At 34.8% G+C, this 19,556-nt stretch overlaps 2 protein-coding genes across 2 annotated transcripts; both read right to left on the bottom strand.

Moving 5' to 3' along the window:
* Positions 1-1,370: 1,370 nt before the first annotated feature.
* On the bottom strand, positions 1,371-5,063 carry LOC114379987 (receptor-like protein kinase HSL1). Its single transcript, XM_028338853.1, has 2 exons — positions 2,352-5,063; positions 1,371-2,015 (listed from the first exon to the last, which is right to left on the bottom strand). The coding sequence occupies exons 1-2, from the start codon at positions 4,945-4,947 to the stop codon at positions 1,624-1,626; spliced, it is 2,988 nt and encodes a 995-aa protein (XP_028194654.1). The 5' UTR covers positions 4,948-5,063; the 3' UTR covers positions 1,371-1,623.
* A 12,902-nt stretch (positions 5,064-17,965) lies between these two features.
* On the bottom strand, positions 17,966-18,593 carry LOC114379273 (signaling peptide TAXIMIN 2-like). The gene is made up of 2 exons (XM_028337906.1): positions 18,399-18,593; positions 17,966-18,238 (listed from the first exon to the last, which is right to left on the bottom strand). Exons 1-2 carry the CDS (start codon positions 18,509-18,511, stop codon positions 18,115-18,117), a joined length of 237 nt encoding a protein of 78 aa, XP_028193707.1. The 5' UTR covers positions 18,512-18,593; the 3' UTR covers positions 17,966-18,114.
* Positions 18,594-19,556: the final 963 nt, after the last annotated feature.

The following is a 19,556-nucleotide window of genomic DNA, read 5'->3' as shown; positions in this document are numbered from 1 at the left end:
AATAAGTAAAAGCCGGACGACAAAAAAAAAAAAACCCATTGTAATTTGAAAATATCATACCCAATGTTAACAGTAATTGCTCTGCACACCAGTCAAAAATTGTTGATATACTCAGTATAAGATAGAAAATTCCAATATTACCCTTCTGTGAAGCTGATATGTATTGCCAATGTAAGAATTGAATTTGTGACTTTGGCGTTATTAGTATGACGTTCTAATTAAATAAACCAATAAACAAATTATGATATAAAATGATTAATGTTGTTATATATAACACTAAAATTTTGAATATATATTTAATATATATGTAAATTTACATAATAAATTTTATAATAATTAATTTTCATTAGGTGTACTAGCAATTTGACTGGTGCCCAAAGTAATTGCCAATGTTAACTATTATGAGGGTAAGTTATCCTCTTTGGTTACCCTTGTTATACCCCCCAAAAAAATGGTTTTGACTGAATGCATTTTCAAAATTAATCGAGTACAAATGGAGAAACGATGTACTAAAACTACGCAATATCTTCCGCTTTAGCATATTAAAATTGGGATTTGATTGGAAGTAATCTCCACTTGGGTAGATGACGTTAATAAAAGGTTGGTCCAATTTTAAATGATTTCATCTACAAAAACTTGTGACAACATCATAATCATTTTTTTATAATCATGATTCATGCGCAATTTTTAATAAGTGAAATTTTTTTTATCGTAGAGTAAAATGTTTTATAAAATCATTTAATTATAACTTATTATATATGATAATTTTTTTATTTTTAAAATAATTATCGTAAAGAAATTAAAATGATAATTTATAATTAAATATCGGTTTAAGATTATTTTACATAACTCTTCTACTCCCTATAAGTATATAAACAAAAATAATTACTTTTACACAAATTAAAAAATAGTTACTTAAAATCATTTAACTTTATTAATTTCGAGTAAAAATAAAATTATTTTTAAAATATCTTTCATTGGAACTTAAAATCATAAATAAAATATTTTTAAAAATAAAATTACAATTAAATGAATGATGTTTTGAGAAAAAAGTTTCATTATAAATATAAATAAATTTAATTAATTTTATCTTTATTTAATAATATTAGTCTTAAAACATCATTGCAATTTTATTTAGGTCAGGAGTCTAGCGTTTTTTCCTTCGCCGTGCTTGTGTGATACTAACACCTTCAGACTCAAGTCACAAATCTATTTAAAATTTTGCCAAAATAATAATATCAACTGTTGACTCAATGCCATAGGCATTTGACTTGGATATTTTGGCCATTCCTATTGCCAAGTGATATTACTATATTAAATGAGTAGCACATCAGAAATAAATAGACAAACCAACTAGATATGGATGGCAATTCTGGATAAAGATTGGCATATTAAAATTTCTAGAGTTTAATGCAAAGTAGAACATAATATATTCTATTGTGAATTTCATTATACCTTTTTTGGCGGAACTAAGAGTCTAAAACACGATTGAAATTGGAAAGTTTCTTGCCATTTCTTACAATTTCTGTTTCAAGTACTATTGCCTAAGCAAATACTAGTTACTTTTAAGTACCAAAGCTGAAGTAAAAATTGAAGCTGGCTATTATGATTTCAGCATCTAGCTCAAACTAAGCTTCCCTGGTGATCAATATCCGAGGTCTCTTCCTGAAAATAAGGAGAAGAGAGTTTTCCACTAAAGGACTTTGGAAGTTCAGTTACTTCCTTCAGCATTTTCACCACACTACGCATTGAAGGGCGGGTTATAGGAAGTGAGTTAGTGCAATGAAGCCCCACGCTTAGTACCTTGCAGATTTCTTCCCTATATTGAATATCCAAAGTGGGATCAATCACCTCATCCTGTCCTTTCTGATCCAATGTGGAGTGAACCCATTTTACTAGATCCTTTTCCCCATACTCTGCATCAAGAGGGGGCTTCCCAGTTACCAACTCCAAAATGACCACACCAAAGCTATAAATGTCACTTTTTTCATTCACCCGAAGAGTATAAGCATATTCTGCATCCACATTGTACCAGAAAATCCAATTAAATCTATGCAGGATGCAGATTAATTAATTATGCACATAACATTAATGAACACAAACAATCTACAAGCTGATTAGGAGCAAGTTTGAGACAAAAGTAATTTTGTTAACAGATCAGGACTTCTGCTTTTACATTCATTTTGTTTTTATTCGTTGGATTTGCATTGGAATGCACATTGCAGCATTTCCAACTGCAAACCAAACATGCACTACTTTCCCTGCCATATGAGGTTTAATATTGGATGAATTTATTAGTTTTCAAAGTAAAATTCAAAAGTAAGTTTGATGATTCAAGTTCAAGGTTGTACCTGGTGCAATGTAACCATAAGAACCCGCAATAATAGACATGGACTCTGCCCCTTGGTTGGCTCCCTTGAAAATTTTTGCAACTCCGAAATCGGCAACTTTTGCTCCAAATTCATCATCTAGCAAGATATTGCTAGATTTGACATCCCTATGAACAATAGAGGGGACACAATCATGATGCAAATATGAGAGCCCCTCAGCAGCATCAATAGCAATTTTATATCTAGTGGGCCAATCCATCAAGCTTTTCTTGCTACTGTGCAACAAATCAGCAAGACTCCCCTTTGGCATGTACTCATAAACCAAGAGCTTGCTATCCTTACTGTTGCAGCAACACCATAATTTCACAATATTCTTGTGCCGAATCTTTCCCAATGTTTCAACCTCAACTTCAAAGCCATCCTTCTCAGAATCAACAGATCCATTTCCCTTCTTAGTTGCTCCCCACAATTTCTTCACTGCCACCACCTCGCTACTCAGCGCAACTTTGTAAACCTTCCCAGATGCTCCACTCCCTATAACATTGTCCTCACTCAGCAATTTAACAATCTCAAACTCACTAAACCCAAGTTTATGAAACGACCTCCACTTTGAGAAGTGAAACCCCTTTTCCATCTTCTTGAAGTCCCGGAATTTGAAGTAAAACCAAGCCATCCCAACAATTAACACAATCCCAGCAAGCACAAACATGAACCGGAAAATCCAGGCATACTTCCTGCTCTTACCCTCACTCTCACCACCCAAGTTTGGACACAATCCAGAGAGAGGCTTGCACAAACCCGGATTCCCAAGAAAACTCTTTCTATAATTCTCATTATCATAAAGAGGAGGAATCACCCCAGAAAGCTGATTGTTCGACAAATTCAACAAATTAAGCTTCAAATTCTGCAGCTTAATTGGAATCTCACCAGAGAACCGATTCCCTGAAAGATCAAGATAATTAAGCACAGGTAAGTCCCCTAACTCCTTAGGAATACTCCCATTTAACCTATTATTATTCGCCAAATCAAGCTCATTGAGCTTCCTCCAACCCCCAACTCCAACGGGAATTTCTCCAAAAAGCTGATTGTCTCTGAGAACAAGCCTATCCAACTGGCTCAACCTAACCACACTTTTTGGAATCCGACCAGTAAGACTATTATGATCAGCAACAAAAGCCTCAAGATTACCCAATTCCCCAACCCCCTCAGGAATCGACCCAGAAAATTTATTCCCCGAAATTAACAATATTGACAAGTTCCAAGCCCCGGAAATCGAATTAGAAATCGACCCAGAAAGAGAATTCTCAACAAATTCAAGCAAATACAAATGGGGCAAACCCCATAACCCCTCAGGCACAACACCGGAAAAGTTATTGTTCCTAAGCCTAACCCTCCTCAAACTCTTGCATTCCCCAAGACTCTCAGAGATCCTCCCGGAAAACGAATTGTATATCAGAATCAGCTCCTCCAACGCTCCGCCGCCGCACAACCTCGCCGGAATCTCGCCGGAGAATCGGTTAAACGAAACGTCGAAAAATTGCAACTTAGAGTTATTACCCAACCCACTAGGCAGCGACCCAGTGAGCGAGTTGTTGAACAGCTTCAACTCGTACAAGTTCTGCGATTTCACTATAGTCTCCGGCAGAGAACCCTCGAATTTATTAGCGTACAAAATCAACGACTCGAGTTTCTTCAACCCACACAACTCTTCCGGAATCGTCCCAGTCAACTCGTTCGTGGAGGCATCGAATCGTTCCAAGTTGGTGAGGTTGGCAAACGCGGCGCGTGGCAACGCGCCGGAGAGAGCGTTCTCGTAGAGTTCGATTTGTACAATGTTGCGCAAACCCGACACGAGTTGTTCGGGTATGTATCCGACGAGGTTGTTCTGCGACAAGTCAAGGTTCAAAAGATTACTTAACTTTCCTAAAGAGGGTGGGATGGGGCCCACAAGGTTGCAACCTGCGAGCCAGAGCTCCTCGAGATTTTTGAGATTTCCGAGATCGTTGGGAATGGGACCGGGGTCGAAGGTGTTGTAAGCGAGGCGAAGCGTTTTGAGGGTTGAGATTTTGCTGAGGGAAGAGGGGATTGTTCCGGTGAGGAGGTTGCTGACGAGGGAGAGAGATTGGAGTCGCCGGAGCTGGCCGAAGCTCGCCGGAATCTTGCCGGAGAAGTTGTTGGAGGAGAGGTCGAGGGTTATGAGGGAGTCGGGGAGGGTGGCGGGGATGGCGCCGGAGAGGAGGTTCTGGGAGAGGTCGAGGTGGCGGAGCGCGGCGCAGGGGGTGAACGCGGCGGCGGGGAGGGTGGCGTTGATATCGTTGTTGGAGAGGTTGAGGGAGGAGAGGGAGGGGAGGCGGCAGAGGGCGGCGGCGGGGACGGGGCCGGAGAGTTGGAGATCGGAGAGGTCGAGGGTGGCGACGCCGCCTCCGGCGTCGCACGTGACGGCGGTCCAGTTGCATGGGGTGGCATCGCGGTGGTTCCAGTTGGAGAGCGCGTTTCTGGGGTCAGAGAGTTGGAGTTTGGCTTCGAGGAGGAAGAGACCATCTTGGTTTAGAGAGAGAGTGGGGGGTAGAGAGAGAAAGGGAAAGAGAATCAGAAACAGCAATAGTTGCTGAACCATGGTGACGTTGAAAGTGAAGGAAGGAAGAAACACAGAAGCTGAGTTCAAATACGTAGTTGTTTTGCCATATTTTCTCGCGCCTAATTTACTTACTGTTCATTACTAACTTTTGTATTCTTCTAAATATTCCTCACCGGTGTAAATCAACCAACCGACGTTAACTGTATCTCCTTAACATAGGTAAATTAATAGATCAAAAAATAGAAATTTTCTGAAAATTATGATAATATTAAATATAACTATTTCTTTTAATCATATCATTATGCACGTTTGACTAGATGAAGCTAGAGACAGACGATCATTAATGTCCAACTGCAAAGTGGACAATGGAGTTTCAATTATTTGCCTGAGATTAGAAGAATGGCAGAGACAAACCTTAATTTGTGCTTGTGCATATAAGATTTGGTCCACAGCAATAAAAAGATATGCAAGAACAATGGTGCAGTTACTTTCATCCATGCACGGAATTCCATCATTGGTAAGAGGACTGAAACTTACGGTTGAATATTTAGATAAACCTGCAAAGAATTTCAACTTCCTAGTAATGCAAACATTTACATACGACACGTTTAAAATCGAATCTATTCTTAGCTTTTTAAGAAAAACAAATTCCTTTCCCCCTCCTTTCTCTTTTTAACTATTAATTATTGGATATATTTCTAATTTGCAAAATACAATATCCATTCACAGATATGCAGAATCATTTCCATGAAATTTTAGGTCGGCTTAGATTTTTTTTTAGCTGATGCACTTTATTAATAAATATATTAATTACTTTTTGCTTATAAAATCTTATAAAGAAATATTAATACAATATTATATTATTCTTGTAATTATTGATAAAAAAAATCTACAGAAATAAACCATAAGTTCATAATGACAAGAAAAATTGATTTATCAAATTTAAAATATCAGTGACATAATAGAGAATATAAAATGAGTTTGATGGTAGAGAGAGAAAAAAAGATAAAAATTATGGGTTTGATTCGTTCTATTTACATAATTAATATTTTAACAACTGCTATTCGTGGATGAAAAAAAAAAGTTACAAGAAATATGTAACTAGGTAAGCAATGATGATACAGTAATCACCGAAAATGATTAGGAAATTTGAAGCAAGCCACACACATACAGTGTCAGACTCTGAGTCAACTTGAAAGCTCAAAGAAACAAAAAAGAGTTGTTGAAAAATGATAAAGACGGGTTCCAAATTCCTAAGAGAGCGATTGACGGTGGTCTCTGTAGTCTGAATGGTTTGAACGCTCTGTATGGAGTAGCTTTCATGGGTCGTGTCGCAAACCAGAATGCCACTTACAATTTAACAACTTTCTGCTTCCCTTTTTGACTCTTTTGGCCAAAATTATTAGTGCTTTTGAAATTTATTATTTTTAAGTCTCAAATCATAATTTAGGCAAAATACAGTATTCATCTTAAATATTTGTATTTGATTATAATTTATTTATAAATAATATTTGTATACATGTTACGTACTTTGTACTGTTAAAGGTAATTACACTCGTCTTACTAAAATTAAAATAATTACACTTAACTTTTCTTGATGCAGACGATGCTTATTATAGTGCTTCAGATGTCATGCTTTGGGTTTCGTTGATGTCAACTACTAGGAAGTAGCACAAATTTTATAGCAAGGGATTCACCTACCCAGATTTCTAAGTTGCGGAAAAAATCCCTCATGAGATTAAGGATATATATATATATATATATATTTTATTTGTAAGAAATGAAGATAAAGGATATGAACATGCATAAACAACAACACAGATAAAGAATATCTAAAGATACAAATTTAATATGATTTGAGGCCTCTTGCTCACGTCTAAATTTTTTTTCAATAAATATTTATTATCTCAAATAAAATAATAATTTATAAGTTTTCTAAGCAAATTGAGAAAGTCTTTCGCTTTAACTAGTAACCCCTTCTCACTTAGGTAGTGACTCGAATAGTGATGTCCCCCCTCTCCACTTGCCCTATCATTACAATAATATACTTCTCTAAGAGTCAAGACATTGTCTCTTGAAATCCATCAATTAATTTTTCACTCAATTGCATTAATATTTAAAAATTTGGAATGATTTTTCCAAAAATCTCTCTCTCAATTAAAATTTACAAATCTCATCTTATCTTTTCAACTATTGTTGTCATGGAAGCTCATCACAACCATATTCACATTTTTCTCCGCGTTGCGCTTCCACTATGCATACTTTGGTGTGCCGCTCTCTATCATACATTTTTTTTTTGTCTTAATTCTTTTTTTAGTAGGAAAAAAATATCCTAACTAATTCAGAATTTGATAAAAAAAAGAGTAAAATTTAACCAAAATTTATTTTCGCCAATGATCATTATTTGAACGATTCAACATTTTATTTTAGTATTCCTCTACAAGTATTAGATGATAACACCCTATATGTCCATGGATATGCACTTGGTTTTTTTCACACTATTTATGTTATGATTTTTTTAATCTATGCACTTGAAGTATATGTTAATAACTTAAAAAAAGTTTTTAATGCAAATGATTGGTTTTAATTTGTAATTTTAATGTAATAATTTTTTTCTTTTATAAAAATTCTTTTACTCCTTAATTAATGTACTTGATGTATAAAATAAAAATTCATTTTATCAAGTTTAATGGAATTTCTCCTTTTAAAAAAACTCATGAAGGGATGCTAATACTCCAGCACAATCCAAAAGAATATATAAAAGCGTTCGTAGACAAAATTTTCCACAAAACATAACAATAATGGATACTATATTAAAACTTAGACGCAGTGGAGTGTGGAGGACCTCTTGCGGGACAACAAATATTGAATTGAGTGACATTGGCATTTGACAAAGTTACTCTGATTAGTTAATTTCCAATCGATGATTTGATTTTATGAATCATTAAGCATCTCCAACAAATTTACAAAAGGTTAGTTGAGTTTGGCGTTCTTCCTTTTTGACTCGACTTGGTTGCCCGAAGTTAAAGTGGCGTTGAAAAATATGGCTGGGGAAAGCCTATAATATTATACGTTAAAACATGGATGCCTCCATGATGCAATGCATATTACAATTCACAGAAGTTACCATCACTGTAGACTGTAGATGAAGATGTAATCATGAAAAGGAATTTGATATACAACAATGCTGGATCCATGCTCATACTGACATCTCCCTAATTAGGTTTCCCATATATCCAATTCCCTTTCAGTGGTGGAGCCCTCCCTTAGAAAAGAAAAAGTGATACCATATAAACATGGTAGAATGACGTGTATATATATACACTTCAAACTCATAGACTATTAGCGTTGTTTTTATTTCTTCTTCTTTTTTCATTAGAAAATTATTGATATTCATTTCACGAACTGATGAAAGTGAAGAAATATCTCAAGTAAGGAGGAAAGGAAGAACTAGGGTGTATTTGATTTTTATTTTTAAAAGTTAATTTTAGTTTTCAAAATGTTACTAAATAAATGAAGTTGCTCATGGAGCTGGGTGCAATGCAAAGAATAGAGTGTGAAGTTGAGAGAGGTATTGAATAAAATGAAAAAAATGAAGAAAAAAAATTAAACATCACAATTATTCCTATTTTTAAGTTTTTAAAACTCTTATTTGAAAATCAAATTTTAGAATTTAATAGATTTTGGATGAGAAATTAATTATTAAATAAAGTAAAATATATTTCAGGAAAAAATTAATAAAAAATGTAAGAAGTAAATCAAACACAACACTCCTAATATATTAATATTTTGTGGGTATTGTTTCCGTAACAAAATTGATATGATAATTATGTCTGTATTGAAAAAGAAAAAAAAACTTAAGTTTCACGCAGATTAAAGATAAAGTTAAATTAGAGTATACAAGTTTCAAAGCATATCCAAAGTTAATTTAACCAAATCTAAAAAATGTTAAGTATAAGAAGATGTATTAAAAAAAATTTAAATCTCACATCGATTAAATATAAGATTTAGACCTAAACTTACATTCTAAAGAATTTAAAAACATTATTTCTCAATTTTAATTAAAAATATAGAGATCTAATTAAGTTTTTCCTACCTAAAATTTATTTTTTTGTGTTTCATTTTAGTATTTTTTGCAAGTCAGCATTAGTTAAGTGATGATGTGATAGATGAAATCTCACAACATCTAATCACATCCACATCATCACTTTTGCCACTTGAAGGCTTATCGGTGGTAGAGATGCTAGCGGAGGGTTCCTTGATCCATGAAATTGTAAACTAGTATCATCTCGTTGTTCTCGTAGCAATAACCAATGAGGGAAACAAGATGGAGATGGCGAAGTTGAGACAACATTTCGATCTCATTCAAGAACTCGTTCAGACCTTGTTGAGAATTGGGTTTGAGCCTTTTGATTGCGACACATGTTGAACCATCGTCGATGTGGCCTTTGTACACGTTGCGGCTCTGATTACTGCGATTGACAACTTACAGCAAAGGTTGGTTGGTAGCGATGATGAGCCACTGCCTCGAGAAGTTCCACCTTTTTTATTGGAACCTTTGTCGATGGCCACGTTCTTCTTGCGTTTGACGAGGAAGAAAGCAACAGTAAGGGATAACATAACAACACTGGAAACTACACCTGCGACGACGGCAATTAGGGTTCTCGTGCTGCCTTTGCTTTTCTTGTTTGAGCTTGGAAGAGGAACCTCAGGTCTTTGGATGAGAGTCTGGGTTAGGTCCAGCGAGATTACCTGTTGTGTCGTTGATTTGGAAAAGTTCAATTGTGTTTATTTGAGTGTCCTTGGCCAAGCTTTTAGGGTTAGGATGCATTTTCAGTGAAAGATATGTCGTTTCCGGCGAATTCCCTGGGATGAAAACTGCATACTGTTTGACCACTGGGACACCCTTCAGTTTATCGCTTCAACCGAGAATATCTGCCCAGTCTTCAACCAACTGATCCTGAACAAAGATGAAGAAGCTTTAGTCACCAGAATGGCTAATATTCCGGTCAAGCTGACAAAAGTGTAACCTAGCTTAGCAAGAGTTATAAAGTGAATGTTTATGCTTACCTTTCAGTGACTAAGCGTGATGATATAATATTTTATTTGTCACATTATGTGAACTAATCACATGTATTAAAATGAAATATAATTTTTTTAAAATATCTAAAAAAATAAGATAATTTTTTAAAAATAGACTATATTCTATATATGAAAAAGTTATTAAACCAAATATAAAAAGGAAGAGCTTTCAGTTAGGTTGGCAAAACAGTTCTACGAACTTTCCACAGGAGCACACGGAAACAAAATGTCATAAAATTACCAGTAATGTAGTATGGTCTACCTAAAAATAAAAGCCTGATTCTGTCTATGCCGACAAACAAATGCTAACTGTTACGAGACTCTGCACATAGATAATGAACTGAAGATCGATACCTATAAAAGGCTTCGAATATTCTAGAATATAGGAGTATTTATCTTCTGCCTTGTTGAGTAATCCATTTCTAGTAGGATTCTTTTAGGATGGATGAATTTGCCCACTTTAAATGAAAGTTTTACTAATAGTTTATAATATGTATGTATATTTTATTACAATACTCAGTTTTCTTAATCAGTAATTATACGTTCATGCCTTTTTTTTTTCTTATGGCGTATTCCTTCCTTTTAATGAACCAATGTTATGCGTAGCTTTTCTTTTGGATTACAGATATTAGTAATTCATGGGGTCAAGCCCAAAATCCAGTGTTGATCAACACTATTCCATATCAGTGTTGTTAAATGGCGGCGTTATAGCAAAATGGCATGGCATTTTTTGCAAATCGTCAAAGGTAATTTGTGAAGGAAAGCATGTGGTGACGCCATAGGCCGCAATGGTGTCTTTATATGACTAAATTTTGGCCTTTGACTCTGTTCTGTTATCCATCATTGATAATAATGCTCCATAATGGGATGGACAGAGGTGGAAACATCGGGGACTGGGAGAGATAAAATAAAAAATAAAGAAAAAAGTGATAGATATGTGATAAAATTAAAAATTAAAGAACAAAATATGAGAAAAAAATGTAGTGAAAATAAAGAAAGAGAAAGTACATTGTACATAGATATAACTTTCCAAAACAATCTACACGACTACACGAGCCATCATTCCTACAGAGTTACTAGCCATTTCTATTGTGCCATGCAACATCTTTCACATTATAAAGAGTTTGGAACGTCTCCTATATCATCCTGCCACTCAAGCAAATGAATTCACCTTTTATAACCAACTACAAAAATATTCATTTTATATTCTAACCTTTTATAACCATTAGATTTCATCTGATGGTGAATAAAATTGCTGCAAAGGTTACACAACTACGTACAAAGAATCCATATGTCAAAAATTGCTTATACCAGGATCGTCTTTAACATTAAGAACACATTGATTCCCCTCCTTCCCCTAAAATGTTATGGCTGATTTTTATCTCCCAGTCCAACTATCCCCCTCAGTTTGGAACGGCTTAAAAGTCTTGGAATGAAAAATACACGAACGAAAACACATTTGGTCGAAAAACATTCCCTTTTTTGTGTAAAAGAAAGCAAAAGAGGAAAGGGGAAAAATAAATAAAAAGTATGAATCCCACACATTCTCTTCAATTTGGATGGTAAGCAGTAGAAGAAATAACGGTGAAGATGAAAATTACTATTATATCTTTATGATTACTGTTCACAAATTCGGCTAGAGAGGCGATCATGCAAGTAAACGATGAGTATAAGAGTATCATGTCCCAAGAGATCTATGTAACATAAAGCAATATTGACACGAATTGTTATCCAAAGCTTAGAGAAATTGATGTTTAAAGTGACTAACAAGTAAAGGAATGCAGAAATTATATTAATGATGCACTTAAATGGTAAAACAATAAGTAAATTTTGTTTAGGAGTTTTATCGAACAGTTGGTGAACATGCGAGAATGAGGTAAAATAATGAGTGAAACGTGCAGCAAATTTTCCACAATAAGAAATTATAGTGAAATTTGTGCATATATTTATGAGAACAAGCAAAATAAATTGCAAAGTGGAGGAAAAAACAATTATAATATTAGTGGGCTAAAAGCATAATATTACGTACCAACCGTATTAAATGTAGATGCAGTTCAAATCGTCTATATTGTTGGTGTGATTTCAATCGTTGGGGTATGACTCACAAGAGAACAGTAGATCATCTAATATACATAGCAATAGGGGTTTGACACAACTCAACATTTTTGCTTTATATTCACCATATTACTTAAAATATGGAGAGTGTATCTGCATTGCGATGATGACATTATTTCATCATCTGAAGGGATATTGTTTGAATGTCTTAATGGCCCTAAAGTTGTTACAATAAGTGAAGATATGTTTCTTAATGCTTTAAGGAAAACAATTATGGATGTCATCGGAAGTTGTAGAATTTTACTTGATCTTTCTTACCGTCAACTTATTTACGTAGGTGATAGTTGTGTTCAATACAAGTGTATGAAGCTTAAACATGATGATGATGTGGGAAAAATATTTTTCATCTTTTCATAATTTAGTAACAAAGGTCTGATTAAGTTGAATGCAACTTTTGGTCGATCTCCAAATGAAATCCTTATCCTATTGCGCAAACCAAGGAAACCAAGATATGTTGATGAGATCATTATTCTTATGTGTGATAAATCTATGTAGTCATATTTTTAGTTTATAAAAATTGTATGCTGATTGTTTTTTATTCAAGAAAAATTTGTATTACCAGTGTTTCTTTAGTTGTTGATGTTTGTTTTACGAATCAAATGAAGTAATAATTGTTGTTACTAGGCACATATTGTTTAAACAATGGATGAACCCAAAACAAAAAGTAATTCAACCACAACATAAACTAAAAAAATGTCAAAACAACAAAAAATGTGCATAATACATCAAAAGTTACTAATAATGATAATAATACAAAAAGTCAACTAGCTCTAGCACCATTGTCACCATCCTTACCAGTCTTATTCTTGGGTCTTTGTGTGTCTAAGCTACACCAAGTTGCTAATCCCTCCTGCAACAATTTTAGAGCTTGTTGCATGAGTTGATGATGAATCGTGCCTTCTAGCATATCTCTGAGATCCAGCAAGCTTCGTATAGCTTTTGACGCTATCCAAAATCAATTCTGCAATAACAATTACTTTACAATTAGTAATTATTTTTTAGTGGGAATTTAGAAAAAAAAATCAACAAAATCCAATTTTGTATTACTGACAAGAGTAGTCTCTACTTGGTACATAGTCTGCTAGTGGCTGCCTAGGCTAGGGTTGTACTTTGATGGGTTGTAAATGTATAGGACCATGTGGTTGTTATTCCTCTTCCAGTGGAATGACATGGATGGGAAAGCTTGTAAAATCAAGGTAGATAGTCATAGGTGCTAGCCCAAAGACCCCCAGGTGGCACAACATCGCCAAGAGGAATGATATGTTGTTGCCACTCCTCCCATGCCCAATCACAAAGCTAATACGTAGGATGGGGAAGTGGCTGGTGTGGAATCTTTTGGACACAACCAAATTGCCTCATCACCTTTTTCTGAATGATAAGGCCTCACATTAGTCTCACATATGATGAAGCTAGAGAAAAGGGACTGTTGTGCCAAAGATCTCACATCCATGTGGTTCTCATATGGACACAACATGAGAACATCCATTTGTAGGTCGTTTGGTCTCTCCTTGACCGGAAGGACACACTCGGTACCTCTTAACGGCTTCCATCTAGTGGTTACTGGGTTCTCCATAACATAATCCCCCGGCTCTAAGTAGTCAATAGTGAGCATATGCACAAACACCCATGATTGTAAAAAAACATTAATTAATTACAGTAATAAAAAATTAAAATACAAAAATAATTTACTTACCATGAGTAATGTCATATAACCTCTACATTTCTTTTTGTTATACTAGCTCACATAAGAGAGATGGTCATAGAGGTATACCAATGCAAGTAGGCAACTACTTCCAATGTGTATTCATGGCAACCATCCAAGTTGTTGACGTACTGGAGGTAGGCGACATGGATGTGAGTCAAGGACTTGTCAATAAATATCGTATTATCGATCAAGTGCAAGAGATTAGTCATCGCAACCCAAACATATGAGTTTGACTTAATGTAGAGGTGGTAAAAGTCTTCTAGCCACGTCAACCTCACCCTAGCACCTACATTTACTGCTGTAAAAGCCTCTATCTCTATCAGAATGTCCAATTGACTCATCAGGAGGATCTTCATTGCCTCTTTGTCAAAGAGTGAGGGGACATGATCAATGAGTTTTCCTGTCACATGCAAGTGTAGCAAACAATACATATCAGCTAGAGTGATGATTATCTTTTCGACATGCAGGTGGAAGGAAGATGTCTCCTTGTGTCACCTCTCCAAAAAGACATCCACCAAGCCTTTATTTGAGGCAGGATATTGTGTCATAACAAGGGCTGCTAACTCCGATCGATCTATGTATGCCCGAACTTGCGGATGAGTAGGGTACGATAGCACCTAGGCACATTGGCTCACAAGCTTCACCTTTGGACGCTCCTAATAGATCTAGATGTGACCAACACAGTGGTCCCTATACGAATGAAGAAGAGACAAATTAACTGAACCTCCTCCAAATGGAGGTCCAATGATCCTACTAACAGGTGGCTTGGTTGTGGTTGTGGCTTTGGCTCTACCTGTTATTGTAGGTGTGCTGATGTAGTTACCCTGTGAAGTCTCTTTGTACCATCTTTCCCTTGCTACAATAGGCCTTCATAGGAAGGGTCATCCCTAACAATATACAACATTTGCTTCATGTGAGTCATCTGAAAAAAAAAAGAGTCAATAATCCTTCATAATAAAAAATTATAATTAACTGAGGCAATAAAATAAAATAAGAACATTAGATTTGTCTAAAAGTAATATAAAATATAAAATATAAATAAAAATAAAATATACAATGAAATTACAATTTTTTTTTGTGTTTCATCATAATGCACAAAAAAATTAGGATTTCGTTGTGACTTTGGAAAACAACACAATGAAATCACAACATCATTGTGTGTTTCATCAAACACACCGAACTTGTGATTCTGTTGTGTTGTTTTCCAGAGACACAACGAAATTATGATTCCATTGCGATTTTGCAAATCCAAAAAAGGTAACAAAATCGTGATTCTGTTACTTATTTTTTTCCATAAAAAAATATAAATAGAATCGAGATTCCACTGTAGCTACATCTACAACGAAATCAGAAATCCATTGACCAGAAACTCGCAAAAAGAAAGAAAAAATAGTACCTCAAAATGAGTTAGGGAAAGAGAGGGAGATGGGTTGGGTTTGGTGCAGTTGGGTTGGGTTGGGAAGTGAAAGAGGAGGGTTGGGAAGGAAAGAAGAGGGAGAAGGAAGAGGTTGAAAGAGAAGGATTGAGAAAGAGAGAAGAGGAAGAGTGCCAAGGTAAGTGGGGGGGGGGGGGGTGAGGAAATTGAAATGGAAAACATAATGGACTTTTTGCCTGCATGTAGGGGCCGATAGCAATCACTAGGGGCCAATGGTAGTCCCAATAGGTTGACTAGGTTCCTAGTCCTAGCACTTCTTATTCATTTTATTCTAAAAAAGCAAGACATTTGAGCAACAACGTGTGTGAAGGCGTGATAGAGTTTTCAACATGTCTTTGAGTTTCGGTTGTTGACGACAACTCTAGAACCAAGCTACTCAAAGAAATCAAATTGTTTTTGTGGTGTTGGTGATTGGATTCTACAATTACTACAATTTGTTTTTTTGTATATTCAGGTTGTGCATTTCAATTTGAGTTTTTTTATTTGCGTTGGTTTTACGTTGTTTTATATAAAGAGCATTGTTATTTGGTACTAGGGATGTCAACGAGGTAGGTTGGGGGTGAGGAGTACTCCCTCGCCCCCAACTGACCCCCTATCCCTTCCTCGATCCTTGTCGTGGGGGATTTTTTTTCCCCTGTCCCCCTCCTCGTGGGTCCCCAAAGTCCCCACAGGCCCCCAAAATAAAAAAATAAAAAACACGACGACAACGACGTCCATTTGATGGCGGCAATTTCCTTCTTTTTCATTTTTGTTCTCTCTCGCTTCCTCACGATTTGTATGTCACCACGGAGAGTTGCTGTGACGATGGTGTCACAACACATATCTCCCCCTCTTTACATTGTGTGTTCCTCAAAATGATGCACACAGATGTCGTGCCGCAATGATGCGATCTTCTTTTGTCACTCCTATTCTGTCCCTATGCTGGGATGAGCCGCCGTGACAACAATGCCTTTGCGTGGCTCTCTTCCCCTTTCCCATCTCAACGTACCTCCATCGCAAGCTTTGTGGTGGTGCTTCCATTTGCAACAATACCTGTCACCGTCCACCACCGTTGTGCCACGACGACACAACTCCTCTCCAAGATCTAGTCACACATATCAGAGAAAGGGAAAGGGTGTTTAGGGTTATCACTCCAAGTTTGTGTGTTGTTGCCCCTTTTGAACGTATAAATTGGCTTGAGCCTATTTTTCTTTTCCTGATGAGAGCAAGAACCTTTTTATGATATTCAATCAAGACTTTTAGGATTTTTTTATAACAACAAAACCTGATAATATTCAATTGAGATTGTTTATAAGTTAAAGAGATTTTTTAGTATTCAAAATCATAAATTCCTTAGATTTCTTTCTTTTTCTATTAATTATCATACTTTCTTTCATCATATATAATTCATTTTCTCTTAGTTGTTTTCCATAACTTTCTCCTCCAAGAATACAATCTCATCAATTTTCAATTCTTGAACCGATATTCATATTATCATACGACAAAGACCCATGTGTGGGCAGCTCTGGCTTATTACCGTTGTAATCATGACAGGGGATGCACGTCAAGTTTGGTTTTGCGTAGGAGAGATAAACATATTCGTGAATTTAAGGGGAGAATAAGAAGCTATATGACGGAGAAGTCAATTCGTTTACAACTATTATTACACAGCAATTCAATTGAAAAATTATATTAGTTTTATTTTTTATTCAAATTTTATTATTATTTTTATTGATTCTTGTAGTTTTGAATGTTTTAAAAATTTATGTAATTTTTTAAAATATGATGAATTTATAAAATCTTTTCAAATTTTTTAAATTCTTATAATATAAATTCATTAAAATTCAAATTAAAATTCTTAATCATAAAAGTTTTTTTAAAAAAAAAATTGATAAGTCATGACATTTTTATAAAATTAAAATTCATAATTTTTTTTACTAAAATAATCTTTTAAAATCCTAATCAAATATATCCTGGAATATGTGTAAGTTTTGAACCCAATAAATTTTGAATAAATTGATAGGATTATTTGTATTTTTAATCATTTAAAAAATTTCACATTATTCTTGACTTTTAAAACTAATAATTTTATTCTTGTATTTTTTTTAAAAAAATCGAAACTTAGTTTTTTAAAGCTAACATCTTTTTTCATATATAGGAACGAACGCTTGAATATTTTTTTTTTAAAAAAAACAAGAACTAAAACTAATGTAAACCTTTGAAAGTAAAGTTTATAAATTTTTAAAAACTAAAAACACAAACCTATGCTAATATCTTAACGATATCAGACACAACTATGCCAATATCAACATATACCTACCACTTGTCTAAAAACTCCATAGTGTATCTGTTCATGAAATCGTGGCACTGGTTCAATAATAATATGTTTGGCTTAAAAATATATAGGTTGAATCTAGCACAAAGCCACAAACACTTCTTTACATTTTTCTTCTTTGAAGTCATTATTATCTCCTCCATTTATGCCCAAATGGTCACAATCATGTTACATTAGTGATAGTTCTATAACCAATACCCTTCTGAATTTCAAGCAACACAATCACCAAGTTTGAATGAATGGACTCATGGGAGGAAAAATTAAAAGTGAGTCAACGGTTGTTTCTGACGTGCTATTCATCATATACATGTAGATTGTCATACATGAATGAAATACCAACATCAAATTTTTTTTTTTAAGACAGAATGAGAGAGAGAGAGAGAGGTATAATTTAGATCACAAGAAAGAATCAAATATAAACGGTTGAAGATCGTAATTAAACCAATGAATCACAACAATAGGCAAATCCGAATAAAGATAAAAGAGAAGAAAAGAAAAGAGCCAATACAAGAGAAAAGAATTGCTACAAAGATCAAAAAGGGGAAAGATTATGCTCTAGCAAGGAATTTGACGAGTGAACCATCTAAGAACTTTTATTGGAAGCTTTACAAGACTCACAGCCAAATTGGCCAATCCAGCACAGCAAATGCAACATGGGCACAAGCAACTCAATATAGATCTGCATAAGAGAATTCCCATAATCACAATTCAGTTCACCATAAAAAATCAGAAAATTGGGGCCAAAGGAAGAAAATTATTGAAATAAAACAAAATAAAAGACACATTGTGAAATAACTGAACAAAGAAAAAGATAGAAAGTTTGATAGAAAAAAGCATACCCAAGAACCCAGATAACAGCACCCACAAGAGATAAAATCAAAGCCAAGAGAGCAAAGGGCAATCCGAGCAAGAAACCCAGTGGCCTGCATTCGCAACCTTCTTCTTCTCCCATCTTGTCTTTGTCTCTATGCTCTCTAGTTTTCTGGCTGCAATTGATTGCGTTCTGAGAATGTGAAGAAATATGAGGAGGGGTAGTGAAAATTGGGCTATATAAGCGATTAACCGTGTTGCGTTGATTTTTCAAATTAATTGCCACCGTGACGCGTACGGCGATTTTTATATTACGATAAGATAAGACAACGTTTGGAACATTCACCTCTGCACAGAAATGCCCTTTCCCATATTGTACTAACGCGTTACCAAGTAGAGTTTTTGGGTTACTTTTGGTAATTCACTTTCTTGGAAGTTTCCTTATGTGTTTCATGAATTTCATTTACATGGGCAGTTGGCTACTTGGCCGTCTTCTTACTTCCTTATTTCTCACGTTGAAAGTTGACCTTTATTATTATTATTATTATTATTATTATTATTATACATAAATATATGTTGTTATTTCTCCTCAGTTAACTTGTTTTTTTCGCTGTTTTAATATTTCCATTTTATCCCCTTGATATTGACCGTGTCAAATTTTATGTCTTGCAAACTGCAAAGTGTAGCAGAAATTGTTGTTTTACTTTTACCATGTCAAGCTATGCTTTGTAGTTTGTACAATCTTTGTCTTATTTTATGCTGAAATTATTGTTATTATTATTCTTTTATCATGTCAAGGTATACTTTTTGTAGTTTAGGTTGGAAAAACCTTATTCTTGAACAGTAATTTAAATATGGGCTAAGGTGACCAAAAAAGCCTATTCAACCATTTATATGAGTTCGGTGGAGGTTGGGCCTAAAGCGCATTAGCCCACAACGAGTTAGGTATTTAGCCTACAGGTGTCTATCCTAATCTTGTGCGACTTGTAACCTGTAAGGTAGCTATTCAGAATTTCTTTTTTAATCGACAAAAGATAAATTATATTGATATATGTAAGACACAAAGGATACCTAACTCTACATACAATAAATATTTAATACAACCCAAAATATTTAATACCTAAAGCAAGGTTACACAATATTTATATGACCACTTATTTACACGGTATTTAGCCAAGAGGCGTCTA

Source organism: Glycine soja, chromosome 12 (genome assembly GCF_004193775.1).
Source record: "Glycine soja cultivar W05 chromosome 12, ASM419377v2, whole genome shotgun sequence".
NCBI lineage: Eukaryota > Viridiplantae > Streptophyta > Magnoliopsida > Fabales > Fabaceae > Glycine > Glycine soja.
Note: the sequence above shows the minus strand (reverse complement) of the source record. Positions and strands in the feature narration are given on the sequence as shown.

Bases quoted from the DNA above. Each gene is read 5' to 3' on its own strand.
- LOC114379273 (XM_028337906.1), bottom strand. From the start codon at position 18,511: ATGGGAGAAGAAGAAGGTTGCGAATGCAGGCCACTGGGTTTCTTGCTC. The intron at 18,239-18,398 runs GTATGCTTTTTT...TCTCTTATGCAG, and splicing joins GCTGTTATCTGGGTTCTTGG to ATCTATATTGAGTTGCTTGT.
- LOC114379987 (XM_028338853.1), bottom strand. From the start codon at position 4,947: ATGGTTCAGCAACTATTGCTGTTTCTGATTCTCTTTCCCTTTCTCTCT. The intron at 2,016-2,351 runs GTACAACCTTGA...ATGTGGATGCAG, and splicing joins TTATGGTTACATTGCACCAG to AATATGCTTATACTCTTCGG.